Genomic DNA, 17,420 nt, shown 5'->3' with positions numbered 1-17,420 from the left:
CCACTCTGCATTTTCGCCCAAACCCACTCCCCATTTCCTGCAAACACACTAAAATCCCACCCCCTATTTCTGCCCAAACACCCCAAAACCCCCACTCTGCATTTTCCCCCAAACCCACTCCCCATTTCCTGCAAACACCCCAAACCCACTCCCCATTTCCTGCAAACACCCCAAAATCCCACCCCCTATTTTCCCCCAAACACCCCCAAACCCCACTCCCACCCACAGCCCGGACACAGAAGCAGCAGCAGCAGCAGCCGGGTTTATTTTATTTCTGCTCCCAGCACCCCCAGCCCCGCAGCACCCCCATCCCCGGCCAGCACATCCCGGGGCGCCCCCTTTGCCCCTCTGAGCCCCCCATTCCCACACCCAGGCTCTCCGTGCCCTAGCTCCGGACGGGCACGGTGGCACGGAGCCTCCGCAGGACGCGGCCCCGCAGCCGCTCCTCCCGCACCGGCCACCAGCGCAGCGCGGGGTCTCGGGGCTCGGGGGGCTGCTCCCGCTGGCTGCCCGGGGCCACGCTCAGCAGCACGTTGAAGCAGATGCCGTCGGTGTCCCCAGAGTCTCCAGGGTGGTGCTGCAGCCCCAGCAGCCCCAGAGCCGCGGGCTGCGGCTCCCAGGCCAGGCGCTCCCGCAGCAGCCGCAGCAGCGGCGGGCGCAGCCCCGCACGCAGCTCGGAGGGGGACGTGCCGCAGGCCACCACGGGCAGGTGCGGGGTGCCGGCGGTGGCCAGCAGCAGCCACAGGTCGCCGGAGGCGTTGGAGAAGGGCAGCAGGAGGCGCAGGCAGAGCGGGGAGCAGGGCAGCTCCCGCGGCAGCGTCGGGGGGTGCGCGGGGCTGCGGCGGTAGCGGGCGGCGAGCTCCAGCACGGGCAGGATGTCCGGAGAGCGCAGCGGCAGCGACCGCGGGTCCCCGGGCCACCAGGTGGCTTGGAGGGACTCGGAGTCAGCCTCCTCCAGGGTCTTCAGGGTCCCACCTGCGCGGACAGGGGTGGCACGGAATGGGGGGGACAGAGGGACGGCGGGAAGGGGCTGGGGGGCGACACTGATGGGGCATTGAGACCCCCGAGGTGGGCTCAGAGGGGACACTGAAGGGGCATTGAGACCCCCGAGGTGGGCTCAGAGGGGACACAGGTGGGACATTGAGACCCCCGAGGTGGGCTCAGAGGGGACACTGACACTGATGGGGCATTGAGACCCCCGAGGTGGGCTCAGAGGGGACACAGGTGGGACATTGAGACCCCCGAGGTGGGCTCTGAGGGGACACAGGTGGGACATTGAGACCCCCGAGGCGGGCTCAGAGGGGACACTGACACTGATGGGGCATTGAGACCCCCGAGGTGGGCTCAGAGGGGACACTGAAGGGGCATTGAGACCCCCAAGGTGGGCTCAGAGGGGACACTGACACTGATGGGGCATTGAGACCCCCGAGATGGGCTCAGAGGGGACACAGGTGGGACATTGAGACCCCCGAGGTAGGCTCAGAGGGGACACTGACACTGATGGGGCATTGAGACCCCCGAGGTGGGCTCAGAGGGGACCCTGGTGGCCCTGTGGGGGGGTTGGGGGGTGGTGGCAAGGGACAGTGATGGCCTGGCATAAAGGTGCTAAAATCCACCGTGGGGTTTGCAGGGGACACCAGTGAGCTGGCACAAAGGTGGCAGGGGACATGGATGCCTGGGCACAGGAGGGGTGGGGACACTGATACCCATCATGGGGGTGCCAGGGGACAGGGATACCCATCACAGGGGTGCCACTTTTCCATCATGATGATGGCAGGGGACAGGGATAAACATCATAGGGATGCCACTTCCCATCGTGGGACTGGCAGGGGACAGGAATTCCCATCATGGGGGTGCCAGGGGACAGGGATACCCATCACAGGGGTGCCACTTGCCATCATGACAGTGGCAGGGGACACTGATACCCACCACGGAGCCAGCTGGGGACGCTCCCCCCGTGCCCCCCGTGCCCCTCGGAGCAGCACAAACCTGTGGCCCGTGCCAGGAAGGAGAAGCGGATCCAGGCCGGGCCCCGCTCCTCCAGGGCCAGCAGCGTGACGGGCTCGCACTCCAGCCCCGACTCCTCCCGCACCTCCCTCCGCAGCGCCGCCACGATGGCCTCGCCCGGCTCCATGCGGCCCGCGGGGAGGTACCAGCGGCCCCGGCACTCGGGCTTGGCCTCCTGCACCAGCAGCAGCGCGTCCTGCGGGGGAGGGGGGAAAGGGGCTGGGATGGGGTACCGGGGGGAAATGGGGGCGGGGGGGAGTGTCCCCAGCGGCTGGACTGGGGATACTGGGGGGAAAGGAGGGCTGGACTCGAGGATACTGGGGAGAAAGACTGCCTGGACTGGGGGTACCGGGGGGAAAGGGGGTCTGGGGGCACAGCGAGCCTGTACTGGGGGTACTGGGAGAAAGTGTGGCTGAACTGGGGATACTGGGGGGTATTGGGGTTGCTGGACTGAAAGATGATGGGGAGAAAGGGGTGGCTGCACTGGGGGGCACTGGGGGATGGCCTGGGGGCACTGGGGAGCACTGGGGAAATGGGCTGGGGGCACTGGGGGATGTCCTGGCTGCACTGGGAGCACTGGGGGGATGGCCAGGGGGGCACTGGGGGATGGCCTGGGGGGCACTGGGGGGCACTGGGAGAATGGGCTGGGGGCACTGGGGGATGGCCTGGCTGCACTGGGGGATAACCTGAGGGCACTGGGGAATGTCCGGGCCGCACTGGGAGCACTGGGGGATGGCCTGGCTGAACTGGAGGGCACTGGGGGGATGTTCCGGCCGCATTGGGGGATGGCCTGGCTGCACTGGGGGCACTGGGGGGGATTACCTGACCGCACTGGGAGCACTGGGAGCGGGGCTGCCTCACCTCCTGGTTGAAGAGCACGGCCAGCACGACGTAGCAAACGTTCCTGCCCAGGCGGACGGGCCCGGGGGGCGCGGGGGACCCCTCGAAAGTCTCCCCCACGTCCCAGGCGCCTCCATCCAGCACCGCCTCCAGCTCCGGCACCGGCGCGTCCCCCATGGGGGCGGGGGTCCCGCGGCAGCTGCGGGCGTGGCGAGGCCGGCTCAGGGCGTGGCGGGGTTTTGGGGAGGCGAGGGGACCCCCCAGACGTGCAGGCGAGGGGACAAAGAGCCGCGGCGCCGGGGGGGCTGCAGGGGGTGGTGAGGGAGAGGGTCCGGCGATTGTGGGGGGCACGGGGAGGGGGGCTGAGGGGTGCCGGGGGAGGGGAAGGGTCTGCTGGACTGGGGGATGGGCAGAGGGGTGTAAATGGGGAAGGGTCTGCTGGGCTGGGGGGGGACGTAGCACGGGAAGAGCTCGGTGGCCTTGGCGATGCAGGGGGGGGCGCAGAAGGGGAAGGGTCGGCTGGACTGGGGGACCCCCGGGGGGCCGTAGGCGGGGAAGGGGTCGGGGAGGGTTTTGGGCAGCCGGGGGGGGCTGCGGTAGGACAGGGGCTGGCTGGACTGGGGCAGGCAGGGGGGGGCACAGGACGGGAAGGGCTGGCTGGACTGCGGGGGGCACAGGGGGCCGGCCGGGAAGAGCTGGCAGGATTTGGGGAGCCGGGGGGGGCTGCGGTACGAGAAGGGCTGGCTGGACTGCAGGATGCACGGGAAGCTGAAGGAGGTGAAGGGCTGGCTGGACTGGAGGATACTGGGAGGGAAAGGATGGCCGGACTGGAGGATACTGGGGGGAAAGGGGTAGCTGGACTGGTGGTTACTGGGAGGGAAAGGCTGGCCGGACTGGAAGATACTGGGAGGAAAGGGCTGGCCAGACTGGAGGATACTGGGAGGGAAAGGCTGGCTGGACTGGAAGATACTGGGAGGAAAGGGGTAGCTGGACTGGGGGATACTGGTGGGGAAGGACTGGCTGGACTGGGAGATACTGGGAGGGAAAGGCTGGCCGGACTGGGGGATACTGGGAGGAATGGACTGGCCGGACTGGGTGGCACTGGTGGGGAAGGGCTGGCCGGACTGGAGGATACTGGGAGGAATGTGCTGGCCGGACTGGGCGGCGCTGGGAGGATACGGGCGGCTGGACTGGGCGATGCCCGCGCTGGGGTAGAAGAGCTCGCTGGGCTGGGGGGTGCCGGGGGGGCTGGAGCTGGGGGGGGAGCGGGGGTCCCAGGGGGGGAGGGGCTGCTGCCAGCCTGGGGGGCACGGGGGCGAGCTGGGCTGCAGGGTGCAGGGGGGGCTGGGGGTGCGCTAGGGCCGGGGGTTTGGGGGGTACGGGGAGGGTTTGGGGGGGCTGCAGTGAGGATTTGGGGGCTGCAGTAAAGGAAGGGTTTGGGGGGGCTACAGGGCAGGGTTTGGTGGACTACAGGAAGGGTTTCGGGGGGCTGCAATGAGGGTTTGGGGGGCTACAGGAAAGGATTTGGGGGGGCTATTGGGTGCAATTATGGGAGGGTTTGGGGGGCTACAGGGGACGGTTTTGGGGGGGGCTGTTGGGTGCAGGAAGAAAATGAATAGGGGGGCTGCAATGAGGGTTTGGGGGTTGCAGTAAAGGAAGGGTTTGGGGGGCTGGAGGGGAGGGTTTTGGGGAGCTATTGGGTGCACTTAAGGGAGGGTTTGGGGGGCTTCAGTGACGGTTTGGGGGGGTGCAGAAAGAGGAGGGCTTGGGGGATGCAGGGTGCAGGAAGGGAATGGGTTGGGGGCTGCAGTAAAGGTTTGGGGGGCTGCAGTGTTCAGGAAGGGAATGGGTTGGGGGCTGCAGTAAAGGTTTGGGGGGGGCTACAGGGTGCTCTAAGGAGGATGCAATAAAGATTTGGGGGTCTGCAATGCAGGCACGGTTTTGGGGGGGTTCCAGCAAGGCTCGGGGGGTGCAGCAAGGCTCGGGGGGCTGCACCAAGGATGGGTGGGATGCACAAAGAGTCGGGGGGCTGCGGGAAGGGGCGGGTGGGGGGCTGCAAGCAGCATCAGGAGGATGCGGGAAGGATGGGGGGGCTGCAGGAAGCGCCAGGAGGGTGCGATGAGGGTTGGGGGGCTGCAATGAGCTTGGGGGGGCTGCAGTGAAGCTCGGGGGGGGCAGCGGCAGCTCCGGGGGTCGCCGGGCGGGCTCCGGGACCCCCCCGCCCCGCGCATGCGCCGCGCACTCACCGCGCCGGGGCTCCGCCGCGCCGGCCACGCCCCCTGCTCACAGCCTATTGGTCATCCCCCCGGCCCAGCTCGCCGCTCATTGGTTATGCCTGCTGCCACTCGGATCGGGCGGGACTTTGCCTTAAAGGGGCCGCGTGGGAGCGTGGCGCAGAGTTAATTGCTCGGGGTTAATTAGGCGGTGCTGATTCCGGGAGGGTCATCGCTTGGTGCCCGTCGCCTCTTGTTCATGGCCCAGTGCTCATTGCCCGGTGTTAATTAATTGCCCAGTGCTCGTTGCCCAGTGTTAATTAATTGTCCCGTGCTAATTGCCCGCCGGTGTTCAGTCATTTTCCTCCATCGGACAGGACGGAGCAGCATCCTGGGTCCCGCAGCCTCTGGGCAGCGCCATCCAGCTGTTTCCAGCTGTGTGTGAGGCTGAGCCCGGGCAAACCTCATGGCAGCGGTGCCCTCTGCCAGCCCCGGCTCTGCCACCTCCTCCCGCCCCGGGACACCGGAGCGTCCCTGACCCCCCTGGGGTGGAGGGAAGGAAGGGAGAGCCCCCCTGACCATGATGGGATGAAGAGGGGATGAAGGGAGAGCACCCTGGAGCTGGCAGTGATGAAGGGACACACCGAGCACCCCTGTCCCCGATGGCACGGAGGGGGAACAAAGGGACACACCGAGGTGGGTGCTGGTAGTGCCAGCGGCCCTGGCATGCTCTGGACACTTTATTCCTCCTGCCCCGAGCCCCCCCGGCAGCTCTGGGAGCAAAGCTCCGAGCAGAAGGCGCCTGGTCCCGGCTCCCCGCGGTGTCCCGGCCGTGCCCGAGGCTCCCGGTGTCCCGGCCGTGCCCGTGCCCGAGGCTCCCGGTGTCCTCCCGTCGCTCCGTGCCCTCACTGGCAGCCCCGCAGGACCTCCAGAGCCTCCCGCACGGCGACGAAGATCATCCCGTCCAGCTGCGAAGGTGCAAAGAGGGGGTTCAGCCCCGCTCACCCCGCCCCGGCACCCCCAAATTTCCCGCAGATCACGCACCTGGGCGCGGAGGTGGCGCGGGGTCCCGGCGGGGCCGGTGTCGAGCTGTCGGAGGCGCACGGCGCTCTCCGGGGACAGGAATTGCTGCTCCACGCTGATGGTGCCGCTGAGGCTCCGCACCTGCCCGGCCGCATCAGAGTTTGCCGTGCCTCAGTTTCCCCAGGCTGTCGGCACGGCCTCTCGGGGGAGGGGATCGGGGCCGCCTACCTGGTGGGGAGCCCCGGCGGGGACCAGCACGGCGTCCCCCGGGAGCTGCAGGAGGCTCCAGCCGCTCACCCCGCACTCGTCCCGCAGCCGCCGCCGCAGGGCGGGGTCCAGGTAGCGCCCGGGGGGCTCCGCTGCGGCCGCCCCGTCCTGCCCCGGCTCCTGGGCCGCCTGTGGGGTGCCAGGGGTGAGCGGGGCCGGGCGCTGGAGCGGGGCCGGGGCTGGCGGCACCCACCTTGCGCAGGAAATCCCGGATCCGCGGGGCATCCTCGGCGCGGAAGATGTGCCACAGGGCACCGGGCCGGCCGCCGGCCCCGAGCCGCTCCCGCAGCGGCGCCTCCAGCTCGTCCATGTCCGCCGGGTGGAGCGGTTCTGCGGGCACAGGGGGCTCAGGGGGTGCCTGGGGGCAGGGGGTGGGCGTGGGGGGACCCGCGCTGCGCCCCTACCCCGCGGTGCCGGCGCTGCGTGCGCCAGGACGCTGATGGAGTCGGCCGCTTCCACCGTCAGGGGTTTGGTCCCAAAGTTCCGCTCCTGCGGACGCACAGCTGGAAGGGATTTGGGATTGGCGAGGGCGGGGCGAGCCCGGCTGCCCCCCAAAGACCGGGAACCCCCAAAGCCCGGCTGCCCTCAAAGACCGAGAACCCCCAAAGCCCGGTTGCTCCCCAAAGCCCCGGTGCCTCCCAAAACCCAAGTGCCCCCCCCAAATTCCAGTGCCCCCAAAACCCCGATGCCCCAAAATGCCCCGGTGCCCCCCAAAGTCCCAGTGTCCCCAAAGCCTCGGGTGCCCCCAAAGCCCCGGAGCCCCCCAAAGTCCCAGTGCCCCCCAAAGCCCCGGTGCCCCCCACAGCCCCGGTGCCCCCCAAAGGCCGAGTGCCCCCCAAAGTCCCAGTGTCCCCCAAAGCCCCGGTGCCCCCCAAAGTCCCGGTGCCGCTCTCACCGTAGGCCACGCAGAGACGCGGGCGCAGCCAGCGCCGGCCCCGCTGGCCCCGCAGGTAGGTGGCCAGGTTGAGGCGGCCGCTGGCCCCGCAGTACTCGGGCAGGGGCAGGCTGGCCCGCAGGTTGGTGGCCCTGTGGCACAGGGGGGCGCGGTGACACTGAGAACCGCCCCCCCCAACCCCACTGAGCCCCCCTGGCCAAGCCAGCTGGCCTGGGGAGGGCACACGTTGGGGTGATGCCACCCTGTGCTGTCACCTACCGGCTCAGCTCCGTGTCCCCAAAGCCACTCTCCAGCTTCAGCAGGTCCCCGCTGCTCTGCTCCTGCTCAGGGGATGCTGCGGGAAGGAGCCCGGTGCCACATCAGGGATGGAGCCTGGCTCCCCTCGCACCTCGCCCCAAAATCACACTAGGGAGCCCACAGACTCCTCGTCCCCTCACCTGTGCTGGCGGCAAAGCCATCCCAAAACTCCCGGCTGCTCATCCGGACTCGGCTCCGCGGTGCCCGCAGGTTCACCGCCTCCACCTCCTCCTCCTCCTGCCCCGAGGGCTGGAAGGATTCGGGCGCCCACAGCCGCGGCTCCAGCCTCTTCTGCAGCCCTGACACCAGCACAGGCTGCCGGGGCAGCCGGGGCTCAGTGGGGGAGCTGGGGGCCTCCAGGTGTCACCCCTCACGCAGGGACGGGGGGCTCCGGGTGTCACCCCACACGCAGGGACGGAGGCCTCCGGGTGTCACCCCACTCACCTGGCCCTGCCTCCAGTGCTCCTGGAACAGTTTGTAGTTGCTGGCGTGGCCGGGGTCGTGCAGCCAGAGCAGCCCGCTGGGGGCCAGGACGCAGTGGGATGCGGGGGGCTCCGGGGAGCCGGGGGGGCTCAGCTCAGACCCCGCCTGCCTCTCCTGGATCTTCTTCTCCACCACGCGGGCGATGATGCTGTCCAGGATGCTGGTCAAGCGATTATCCTGGAGTGGGGGGACGCGATTGGAGAGCCCCTCAGCGCACCTGGACCCCCCCAGCCCCAGCAGAGCGGGGTGGGCAGCAGGGCAGGGGTGGCCCGAGGAGCGCGGGACTCACGCTGGGCAGGGCCGGTGCCACGGGGGCGAAGGCCATGCGCACCCCGTCCTGCCCCAGGCACAGCTTCACGGCGGTGGAGGCCAGGAGGTCGCAGAGGGTCGTGCTCTGCACGGTCCCCCCCCGCGCCGGGGGCTGCCCCGGGGACGGCGGCCCCCCCTCGGGGCTCTCTGCTCGGGGGAGAACACGGTCAGGGTTGCCCACGCCGTCCTCTGCACGTCACCCCCAGGCGGCACCCCAAAAGGGGACGGGGTGCGGCATCCCTGACCCCCCCGGAGCTCGGGGGGGTCGCAGCCGGCCCTACCTTCCTTGATGGGCCGGGCGGGGTCAGCGGGGCCGTGGCTGAGGGGTGGCAGGGTGGGCACCGCGGCCCCCGGCGGCTCCTGAAACACCGCGGGGCAGTGGGGATCCGGGTGGGAGCCACATCCCGCGCCTTGTGCGGGGTTGGGGCGCACCCGCACCCCTTTTCCCCAGCATCCAGAGGCCCCCCCATGTACCTGCCTGCCCGGGGGCTCCTCCAGGCTCTGCTCCGCAGCCCCCTCCCCGCAGGGACAGTGGGACTCGATGCCAAACTTGATCCTGACCTCGTGCAGGAGCTTCCAGAGCCGGGTCAGGACTGGGGGCGGATGGGGACAGGGGTGTCAACCCCCCCAGCAGTGGCCAGAGGGGGTTTTGGGGGCTTGGGAGGATTTTGGGGCTGGGGGACACACTCACCACGGGTGGGGACAAACTGTGTGGGGACCAGGGATGACACGTGGTGGTCCCGCCCGGGGGTGCACTCGGGTGGCAGCGCCGGACCCTCTGTGTCAGAGAGAGGCTTTGTTTGTCCCCACCGAGCCCCCCACGGGGCTGACACCCCATTTTCCACCCCTCCCCGTCCCCATACCAGGGCCACTCTCCTCCCGCCTGCTGCGGTGGCACTCGGGGCACAGCTGGAAGCCACATCTGGCACAGCTCCAGTGGGAGTTGAAGAAGCCACGCTGGCAGGCGTCACAGAGCTGGGACGCTCCTTCCCCCCGCCTCCAGCCTGTCACCCCTGCGGGAAACACATCCTCAGCCTCCCCGTGTCCCCGTGTCCCCAGTGTCACCCCCACCCTGCTCCCCGCTTACCCTCGGGCCCGCCGGGGGCTCCCGGCCACGTGTCCCTGTCCCTGCAGACAGCGGCGCAGAAGGGGTCCCCCAGGACCCCCAGCAGGTACTTGGCCAGGCAGAGGCTGCTCCCCACGCTCCTGCTCCCCACATTCCTGCTCCCCACATTCCTGAGCCCCCAATCAGGGCTGGCCGCGTCCCCCTGGGCCTCCCCCAGGCTGCAGAGGCCATCGACGCTCAGCTCCCCGTTGTCCCCTAAGGCGAACCTGCAGGGAGAGGGGACAGAGTTGGGGATGCTCCAAATGGGGTGAGGAGACCAGAGGTGAAAATTTGGGGTGGTGGGAGAGGGTGCTGAAAAGGGCAGGACAAGGAGAGGGTGCTCAGAAGTGGGGGGAGCTGAGGGGATGCTCCAAAGTGGGGTGACAGAGAGGATGTCCCAAAGTGAGGTGACAGGAGAGGATGTCCCCAAGTGGGGTGAGAGGAGAGGCTGTTGTGAAGCAGGGTGACAGGAGAGGATGTCCCAAAGAGGGGTGACAGGGAGGGATGCCCCTTCAGGAGGGGATGCTCTAAGAAGCTGGGTGACACTGGAAAGGAAGAGTGACAAGGAAATACTCTGAACCGGGGTGATAGAAGGGGACATTCCGAAGCGGGGTGGTCAAAAGGGATATTCCAAAGAAGGGGCTGCTCCACTGCTCCCTGACACGTCCTGCTGGATCCTCCCCCACCCTGTGACCTCCCCCCGGGCTCACCTGCGGAAGTGCAGCAGCCTGCAGGTGCTCTCGGGGGGCTCCTCCTCCTCGCCCTCGGGGTCCCCCCCGGCGCGGGGGACACAGGCACAGCAGCGGGGAATGCTGGGGGGCAGCGCCGTGCAGGGCAGGCTCTGCAGGCACCACGGCTCCCCCGCCCGGCTCGGCGGCTCTGGGGACACGGGAAGCGCTTGGGGACACTGTGGAGCCCCGTCCACGCCAGCTGGGAGGGACTGGAAGTGCCCAAGGGCAGCTTGGATGGGGCTTGAAGCAAGCTGGGAGGGTGGAAGGTGTCCCTGGGCATGGCAAGGGGCCGGGACTGGATGGGGTTTAAGGTCTCTTTGAGGGTTTCTTCCAACCCAAGGCATTCCGGGATGCTGGGATCCTGTGACTGGCACGCTGTGGCGGGGGCTGGAAACTGGGCCAGAAAGTAGGGCTGGAAAGTAGGGCTGGAGCTGCTCAGAGGTCAGGCCTGGCATGCCAACACCTCTCCGAGGAGTCCCTGCCCCAGCGCTGCCCCAGAGGGACATTTCCATCCGTGCCCACCCCGGGAATCGCTGCCAGGCCCGGCAAAAGCCCCAGCGCAGCAGGTTCCGCGGCCCACACGTGTTCCCAGCTCGCGTTGTGGGCGCCGGGAGCCGGGATGCAAAATTCCCTCGGGATCGGGCGCTGCCCCCGCCCTCTCCCCGGCCCCGCTGCTCATCCTGAGCATCCTCACCTTCCTCTCCCAGCTCCATCCTCCTCTCCTCGGCGTCCCCCGCGCTCTCCGTGCCACCACCCGGGCCCGCGGTGGCCTTGGTGCCCCTTTTGGCGGCCCCGGCGCCCTCGCCGGCAGGGCGGGGACCGTCGGCGGTGCCGTGGGGGCGTTTGGCCGAGCGCTTGCCCTCTCCGGGGGGCTCGGGACCCCCGTCCCGCCGGGAAGCTTTGGAGCGAGGCAGCGACTGCTCCGAGTGCCGCGTCAGCCACGTCTTCTTCAGCTTGGTGTGGTTGCTGGGGGGGCACGGAAAACGCCCCCCGGCCGTGCCCAGGGTGGGCTCGAAGGGGTTGGGCACACCGCAGCCCACCCCCGGGCACCCATCGCAGCCCGAGGTGGGGCACAGACAGCCCGGGGGGGGCTCCGGCCTGGCCAGAGCCGCTGGGTAGTGCCCGTCCGCCAGCAGAGGCGAGGGATTGGGCTCCCCGCATGCCGAGGGCGAGCGGGGCTGGGCGCTTCGGTAGCCCAGGCGCTCATCTTTGGGCTCCGAGGGCCGGCCCGGCCCCGTGTCCATGGAAAAATCGGCGCCGTGGGGCCGTGCGCCCACCCAGGTCCCCCCGCAGCCCCCCGAGCCGGGCTGCAGGAGGAGCAGGGGGTGGCTGGCGCCGGGGGGAGGCGTGCGGGGATGGGGAGCGGGCACCGCCGAGCTGCCCCCCGCCCGGCCATCCCTCCACGGGGCTGCCGGCAGCTCCGGCACCGCCGGCTCCCCCTCCCCGTCTCTGTCCTGCCCTGCTTGGCTCTTGCCCAGCAGCTGCGGCGCCGCGTGGTTCTTGCTCGAGGGGTGGAACCCGGGTCCTTTCTTGGCGTAAAACTCCTGGAAGGGAGCAGAGGGGCGGTGTCACCCCAGCTGGGGGCCCCCGTCCCGCTCCTGTCACCCACATCCCTGCGAGGGGGCGACGAGGAGCATTCCGTTCCCCTGCCTCAGTTTCCCCACACCCCTGCCAGGCTGGGCAGCCGCCCGGTGCTTCCCGGTGCCCGGGGCTGGCTTCTGGGGTGCCCGTGTCCCCCGCTGCCAGCGTGGGAAAGGAATGGGGAGCCGCAGCGGCACGGGGTGCGACGGGCGCGCCCAGGGCTGGCAGCGCTGCCTCCCGCCGCCCCCGTGCCGCGGCTCCGCCGCCGTGACTCAGCCCGGGGGTGGCATCACCCGCGGGGACACCACGGAGCGCAGCGTCACCCCGGCGGCCCTCGGGGGGCTGGGGACCCCCCTGCCGAGCTGTGGGGGGGAGCAGAGGGGCTGTGCCCCCTCGGGGGTGCTGCCAGGCCCTGCCCGAGGTGCGGGGCATCGCCTCTCCCAGCCGGGGTCAGGCGGGGCTGGAGCCGCTGTCACCTCCGGGGACCCCCGGGACTGCCGAGCATCCTCGCTCCGGAGCCTCTCCGAGGTGTCCTACCTTGTTCCCTGAGCTGGAGCAGTCGTCGAAGGGGGGCAGAGCCGCCTTGCACCTCGGCGGGACCCCCAGGTAGAGGGGCTGTCCCCAGGCGTGCCCGTAGGAGCCCAAATGCCACTCCGGGCCAGCGAAGCGCCCGTCCCGCACCGGCCCCGGCCCCTCCGCCCCCGCGCCGCCGAACGGGGGCTCGGCCGGGGGCCCGCCGGGCAGCAGCGAGGACAGGAGGAACGGGCTGTGCTTGGCCTCCACGAGGAAGGGGCAGTGGTGGAAGGCCGGGGGGTCTCCGGCCGCGTCCCCCGCCGCCCCGCGGGGCTTGCCGGCGGTGCCGGGGCGCGGTGCGTCCAGCCCGGGCACGGGCAGCGGGTAGCGGTGGTACGCGTGGCTGTAGAGGGCCAGCGGGGCCAGCACGGCCTCGGCCCAGCGCGGCCCCGGGTGCTCCTTGCAGGGCTCCCCCCAGCCCGCCTTGGGCTGCCCGTTCCGGGGGGGCAGCAGCGGGGGGAGCTCGGCCCCGTCCTTGGGGCGGCTCAGCGCGTCCCGCAGGCACGGTGGGGCCGGTGGGTAGGGGCAGCCCAGGTGGCCACCGGCAAGCTCCCGGACGGGTCCCAAACATCCCTCGGAGCCCCTCCAGGGACATCCTTTCTCCATGGCGTAGCTCAGCTTGCCGGGCTCCGGGTAGGCCGGGAGTCCCAGCTCGGCAGCGGCGCTTCGGGATAAAAGCATCCCGCTGCTCTCCATCCCCCGGGAGTCCTGCGCTGCCTCCGGGGCTCTTCTCCACCGCGCCGGGGTCTCCCCCATCCTCGCGTCGCTGGCCATGCTGCTCCGACACTCATGTGGTGCTCAACGCCGTCCCGGGCAGGCCGGATCCTGAGGGCAGGGAGAGGGACATCAGTGGGGAACAGCACCCACCGCTGCCCGGGCAGCGCTGCGGGGAAACTGAGGCACGGGGATGCTTGGGGGTGTTGCTGGAGCTGCCTTCAACCCCCCCCAGCTCCATCCTCCCGTGTTTGAGGGGAGGCTCCCCGGCACGGCGGGGGGATCCCCAGCTCCCGTGCCCTGCGACATCCGTCGGGACGCACGATCCGGACGGACACGTGTCCGGGGCGGGTGTCGCCGTCCCATGCCGTCCCTCCTGCGCCCATCCCGGCGGGGCTGGCGGCCGGGACGCACCTCGCGCCCACCAGTCCCTCCGCACCCAGGCTGGCCCCGCGCCCGGCCGCTGGCACCCAGCGTGGGGAGGCCGTGCCCCGCGCAGGTATTCGCCTCCGGCCAGGGCTGGGCTGCGCTTCCCAGGAGGGCTTCCAGCGAGGGGGGAGCTCCCCGCTCGCAGGGGCCCCTCCTGGGAGAAGTGCCGGGGGGGATTTGCAGGATTAACCCTCCTCCGGGACCCGGGCCACCCGCAGACGCGGCTGCGGAGCCAGAGCTCGCAGCGCCGGCGGTCGCGTCCCGTCCCCGTGTCCCCCGGCCCGCCGTGCCCGGCTGCTGGAGCGGCCGAGGGGGACAGAGCCGAGCTCAGCCAGCTCCCGGCCCTGCTGCGGGGTGGGACAGAGCCGCCCCGATGGCCGGGATGGGGACAGGAGCAGGGTGGGGACAGGACCGTGTGTCCCCAGAGCCACTTGTTCCTGTCACATCCTCCTCCCAGAGAGGGCAAAGTCCCCATTCTCACGGTGCTCGGGAAGCATCCCGGGGCACCCTGGGGCACAGGGACACCCTGGGCACAGCCATCCCGTCCCTCCGGGGCCAGGCTCTCCCACCCAGCCCCATCTCTGGGAGCTCTCCCAGCGCAGTCCCCAGTGCCCCAAGGCTGCCCCGCCACCGCCATCCTCGCGGTCACCCCGAGGGTGACATTGCCGTAGGGTGACACTGTCCCCTGTCCCTCATCCCAGCACAGGAAGCTGCTCCCGCTGCTCGGCCGGCGGGCATCCCCAGTGCCCCAGAGCTACCTGGAGGGTCCATCAGGGACCCCAGCGCCGAGGACGAGCGGGGTCTCCGCCGGTGACACCGGGTCCCGGAGAGGCGAAAGCGGGCGGGTGGGAGCACCTAAACCCACAGGCTGAAGGGGTCCGGCTCCGGGATCTGGAGGAGGCAGAAAGCCGCCCGGGCGGCCCTGGGGATGTTCTTCTCCTCGTGCTGGAGCTGAAGTTTTTGATCCATTGGCTTGGGAGGCTCCGTGCTCCTCCTGCCTATCGTCCTACGAGCTGGGGGTCCCGGCGGGCTGGGATTCGGGGACAGGGGTAGCCAGGGAGCAGCGGCAGCACGAGCGGGACCTTCCCCCGGCTCTAGGCAGCCCTGAGCATCCTGGTGCTGACAAGGAGGTGGCAGCGGCTCTGCTCCCCACGAGCGTGCAGCCTCCGCCGGCTCCGGCAGCGACTGGGCGGGCGGGAGGGATGCTGGGGCTGCTGACGCCCGGGAACCGGGAATCGGCGCGGTGCCGGCGGTGCCGCCCAGCCCCGGGGGCACCGGCGGCGGTGCCAAGGCCGGGCAGGTGTGCTCTGCCCCGTGCGGGTGAAGAAAGCGCCCTTTGTTCGCCAAGGCCGCCCCGGCACCAATGAAAGGCTCCAGCCGCCCGCTCCGGGCCAAACTGGAACGGGACAAACACCGGGATGGGCCACAAGTCCCTGTCCTGGCGCTGGGGACGTGGCCAGCACGGAGCAGGTGGCCATCCTACGGGATGGGAGTCCCCAGGACCCCAAACCCCTTCTGCTTTGGGCAAAGGTTACAGGTCTGGCCTCAAGTGTGCTCCAGAGCTGTGTCTGTCCCTGCTGCAGCTGCCTGCGGAGCAGGCAGAGCTCCTGGGGTGCAGGCAGAGCTCCTGGGGTGCAGGTAGAGCTCCTGGGGTGCAGGCAGAGCTCCTGGGGAGCAAGCAGAGCTCCTGCGGAGCAGGCAGAGCTCCTGGGGAGCAAGCAGAGACCCTGGGGTGCAGGCAGAGCTCCTGGGGTGCAGGCAGAGCTCCTGGGGAGCAGGCAGAGCTCCTGGGGAGCAAGCAGAGACCCTGGGGTGCAGGCAGAGCTCCTGGGGTGCAGGCAGAGCTCCTCCAGCCCCTGCAGCACCCGGCTGGGCAGAGCTGGGTGTGCTCCGAGGGGTGCAGAGGGGCCCCGGGGAGCACAGGGATGCTGTGACAGCATCCTGGTGGTGCCACCCTCACCAGGGATGAGGAGAGAGTGCCTGGGGCCTCTCATTCCTGCCCTGCAGCCCATTAGGGTCACACCCACCCCAGCTGTGCCCTCCAGGGTTACACTGATCCCACCCAGCTGTGCCCACCAGGCTCACACCCATCCCAGCCGTGCCCTGCAGCCCACCAGCCAAAAGCTGGGACATTGTGAGTGCCCCCCACACTGTCCCAAGCCCCAGGACCCCCAGCACGAGGACATCCCGACCCCAACCCCACCCGCACCCACTGTGGAGCACACCCAGGGGGTCTCCCGGGCAGACCCCCCGTTCCTGGGCTCCCGGGGAGCTGGCACCGCTGCCAGCAGCACCGTGCGGGTTTATGTAACCCGCGTGTGTGCCCGGGCCGTGCCCGCCTTACATAAACAGCATCCCTGGGCACGGCCGGCCCGGCACGGCTCGGCACGGCTCGGCAGCAGGGGGCAGGCGGGCTGGGGGCACGGGAGAAGGGGTGAGGGCAGGCCAGGGCCCGCGGGAGACAAGCAGTGCCACGGGCAGCTCCAGCTCAGCCGCTCCCTCGCGGTCTGGTCCCGCTGGGAGCTGGCAGCGAGGGTTAACCCTTGCTGGGCACGGCTCGGTGCCACCGCGGTCACTCGGCCGTGCCAGGCTGTCCCATCCCGTGGCCGGGCACAGCGGGAATCCCCCGACCCTGCTCGCCCAGGAGGTTTGGGGCGCTGCTGGCTGCACCCAGTGGGTGCCAGGGAACAGGGAGGGGACCCAGACAGGGCTCGGGGCGAGGGAGAGCCCGCGCCTGCCTGCGATGAGAAGGTGCTGAAAGACGAACTCTTCCCATTGCCTCCCTCCCTTGCTCAGGAATGATGGATCCGGAAGGGCTGGGACGGAGCTGGCAGCCGGGAAGGACCCCGGGAAGGCTCTGCAGCGTCCCGGCCAGCCCGGGGCGCTCTGGGGGTGCCCGGGGGTGTCGGGAATGTCGCCAGGGAGGGGACAGGGAATGTCGCCAGGGAGAGGGACAGACGCACCGCCCTGGAAACGCCAAGGAGGGTCGATGGCAGCTATTGCTGGGGCAAGGAGCGGGGAGCAGGGGGGTGATGGAGGGACAGCAGGGAATTTCCCACCATGCACTGGGGCAGCATCCCTGGGCACTGTCCCCTCCCCACGCCACGCTGCCCTCGGCGTGCCAGGGAGCCTGAAGCCCTGGTGGAGCCTTCCCAGGGCCGGTGCTGTCCCCACGGGGCAGCCACGCTGTGGGACGCTCTGCTGGGGCTCAGCCACCGCTCCCCAAGCCCAGGAGCAGATCCGTGCCTGCTCCCCCAGCCCCTGGCCGGGTCCCTGCACCCCCTGCCCGTCCCAGCACGACCCCCAGAGAGTCTCCAGGGTAACCGGGGGGGGGGGGGGGGGGTGTGTCCAGGCTGGTTTGAGTTCTGCCAGCTGGGAATAACCCCCGAGGGGGTTCTGCCCTGGTGGCTTGGCACAGAGCTCCAAAATCCTTGGTTTTCCCCCAGATCAGAGGGACGGCAACACCCAGGAGTCGAGTGCTGGCCAGAGCGCCACCGCAGGAGGCCGGAAACTCCCGCAGGAGAGACCTCGGCATCCCTGCCCCGCTCCGGCATTGGAAGGGGGTGGCGGAGGGACGACGACGACACTGTGGGAGCGCGGGGCGGAGGGACACTGTCCCCACGGTGTCCCCTGGGATCATGGAGGAGACGCTGTGAGGACATGGGGCAGAGGGACACTGCCCCCACGGTGTCCCCTGGGATGATGTAGGATGCTGGGGGGACGTGGGACGGAGGGACACTGTCCCCACCGTGTCCCCACAGGGTATGTGTGCCGGACAGGTGATCCCCAGAATGATCCAGCACCGGGGGAGGGATGGATGAGGGTCCTGGTCCCCCAAACCCCTCTCCTGATGTCCCAGCAGGGTCCTGCCAGCCCCAGCCCGGTGCTCACAGCTCCCACCTGGACCTGGGCACCCTCAGCCCCACAAACCGCCTCTGCCCGGGGAAGAACCC

The 17,420-nt window shown here is 70.1% G+C and overlaps 2 protein-coding genes across 2 annotated transcripts; both read right to left on the bottom strand.

Moving 5' to 3' along the window:
* Positions 1-242: 242 nt before the first annotated feature.
* Positions 243-5,125, bottom strand: NUDT18 (nudix hydrolase 18). Its single transcript, XM_059870420.1, has 4 exons — positions 5,094-5,125; positions 2,869-3,046; positions 1,990-2,203; positions 243-975 (listed from the first exon to the last, which is right to left on the bottom strand). The coding sequence occupies exons 2-4, from the start codon at positions 3,022-3,024 to the stop codon at positions 386-388; spliced, it is 960 nt and encodes a 319-aa protein (XP_059726403.1). The 5' UTR covers positions 3,025-3,046; positions 5,094-5,125; the 3' UTR covers positions 243-385.
* A 692-nt stretch (positions 5,126-5,817) lies between these two features.
* On the bottom strand, positions 5,818-14,649 carry HR (HR lysine demethylase and nuclear receptor corepressor). Its single transcript, XM_059870344.1, has 19 exons — positions 14,226-14,649; positions 12,289-13,149; positions 10,865-11,714; positions 10,150-10,318; positions 9,422-9,666; positions 9,198-9,347; positions 9,026-9,112; positions 8,809-8,927; positions 8,616-8,694; positions 8,315-8,523; positions 7,987-8,202; positions 7,683-7,857; positions 7,504-7,579; positions 7,246-7,376; positions 6,755-6,853; positions 6,544-6,680; positions 6,312-6,479; positions 6,105-6,224; positions 5,818-6,028 (listed from the first exon to the last, which is right to left on the bottom strand). The coding sequence occupies exons 2-19, from the start codon at positions 13,096-13,098 to the stop codon at positions 5,966-5,968; spliced, it is 3,903 nt and encodes a 1,300-aa protein (XP_059726327.1). The 5' UTR covers positions 13,099-13,149; positions 14,226-14,649; the 3' UTR covers positions 5,818-5,965.
* Positions 14,650-17,420: the final 2,771 nt, after the last annotated feature.

The sequence above is a fragment of the Haemorhous mexicanus genome, chromosome 30, assembly GCF_027477595.1.
Source record: "Haemorhous mexicanus isolate bHaeMex1 chromosome 30, bHaeMex1.pri, whole genome shotgun sequence".
Lineage (NCBI taxonomy): Eukaryota > Metazoa > Chordata > Aves > Passeriformes > Fringillidae > Haemorhous > Haemorhous mexicanus.
Note: the sequence above shows the minus strand (reverse complement) of the source record. Positions and strands in the feature narration are given on the sequence as shown.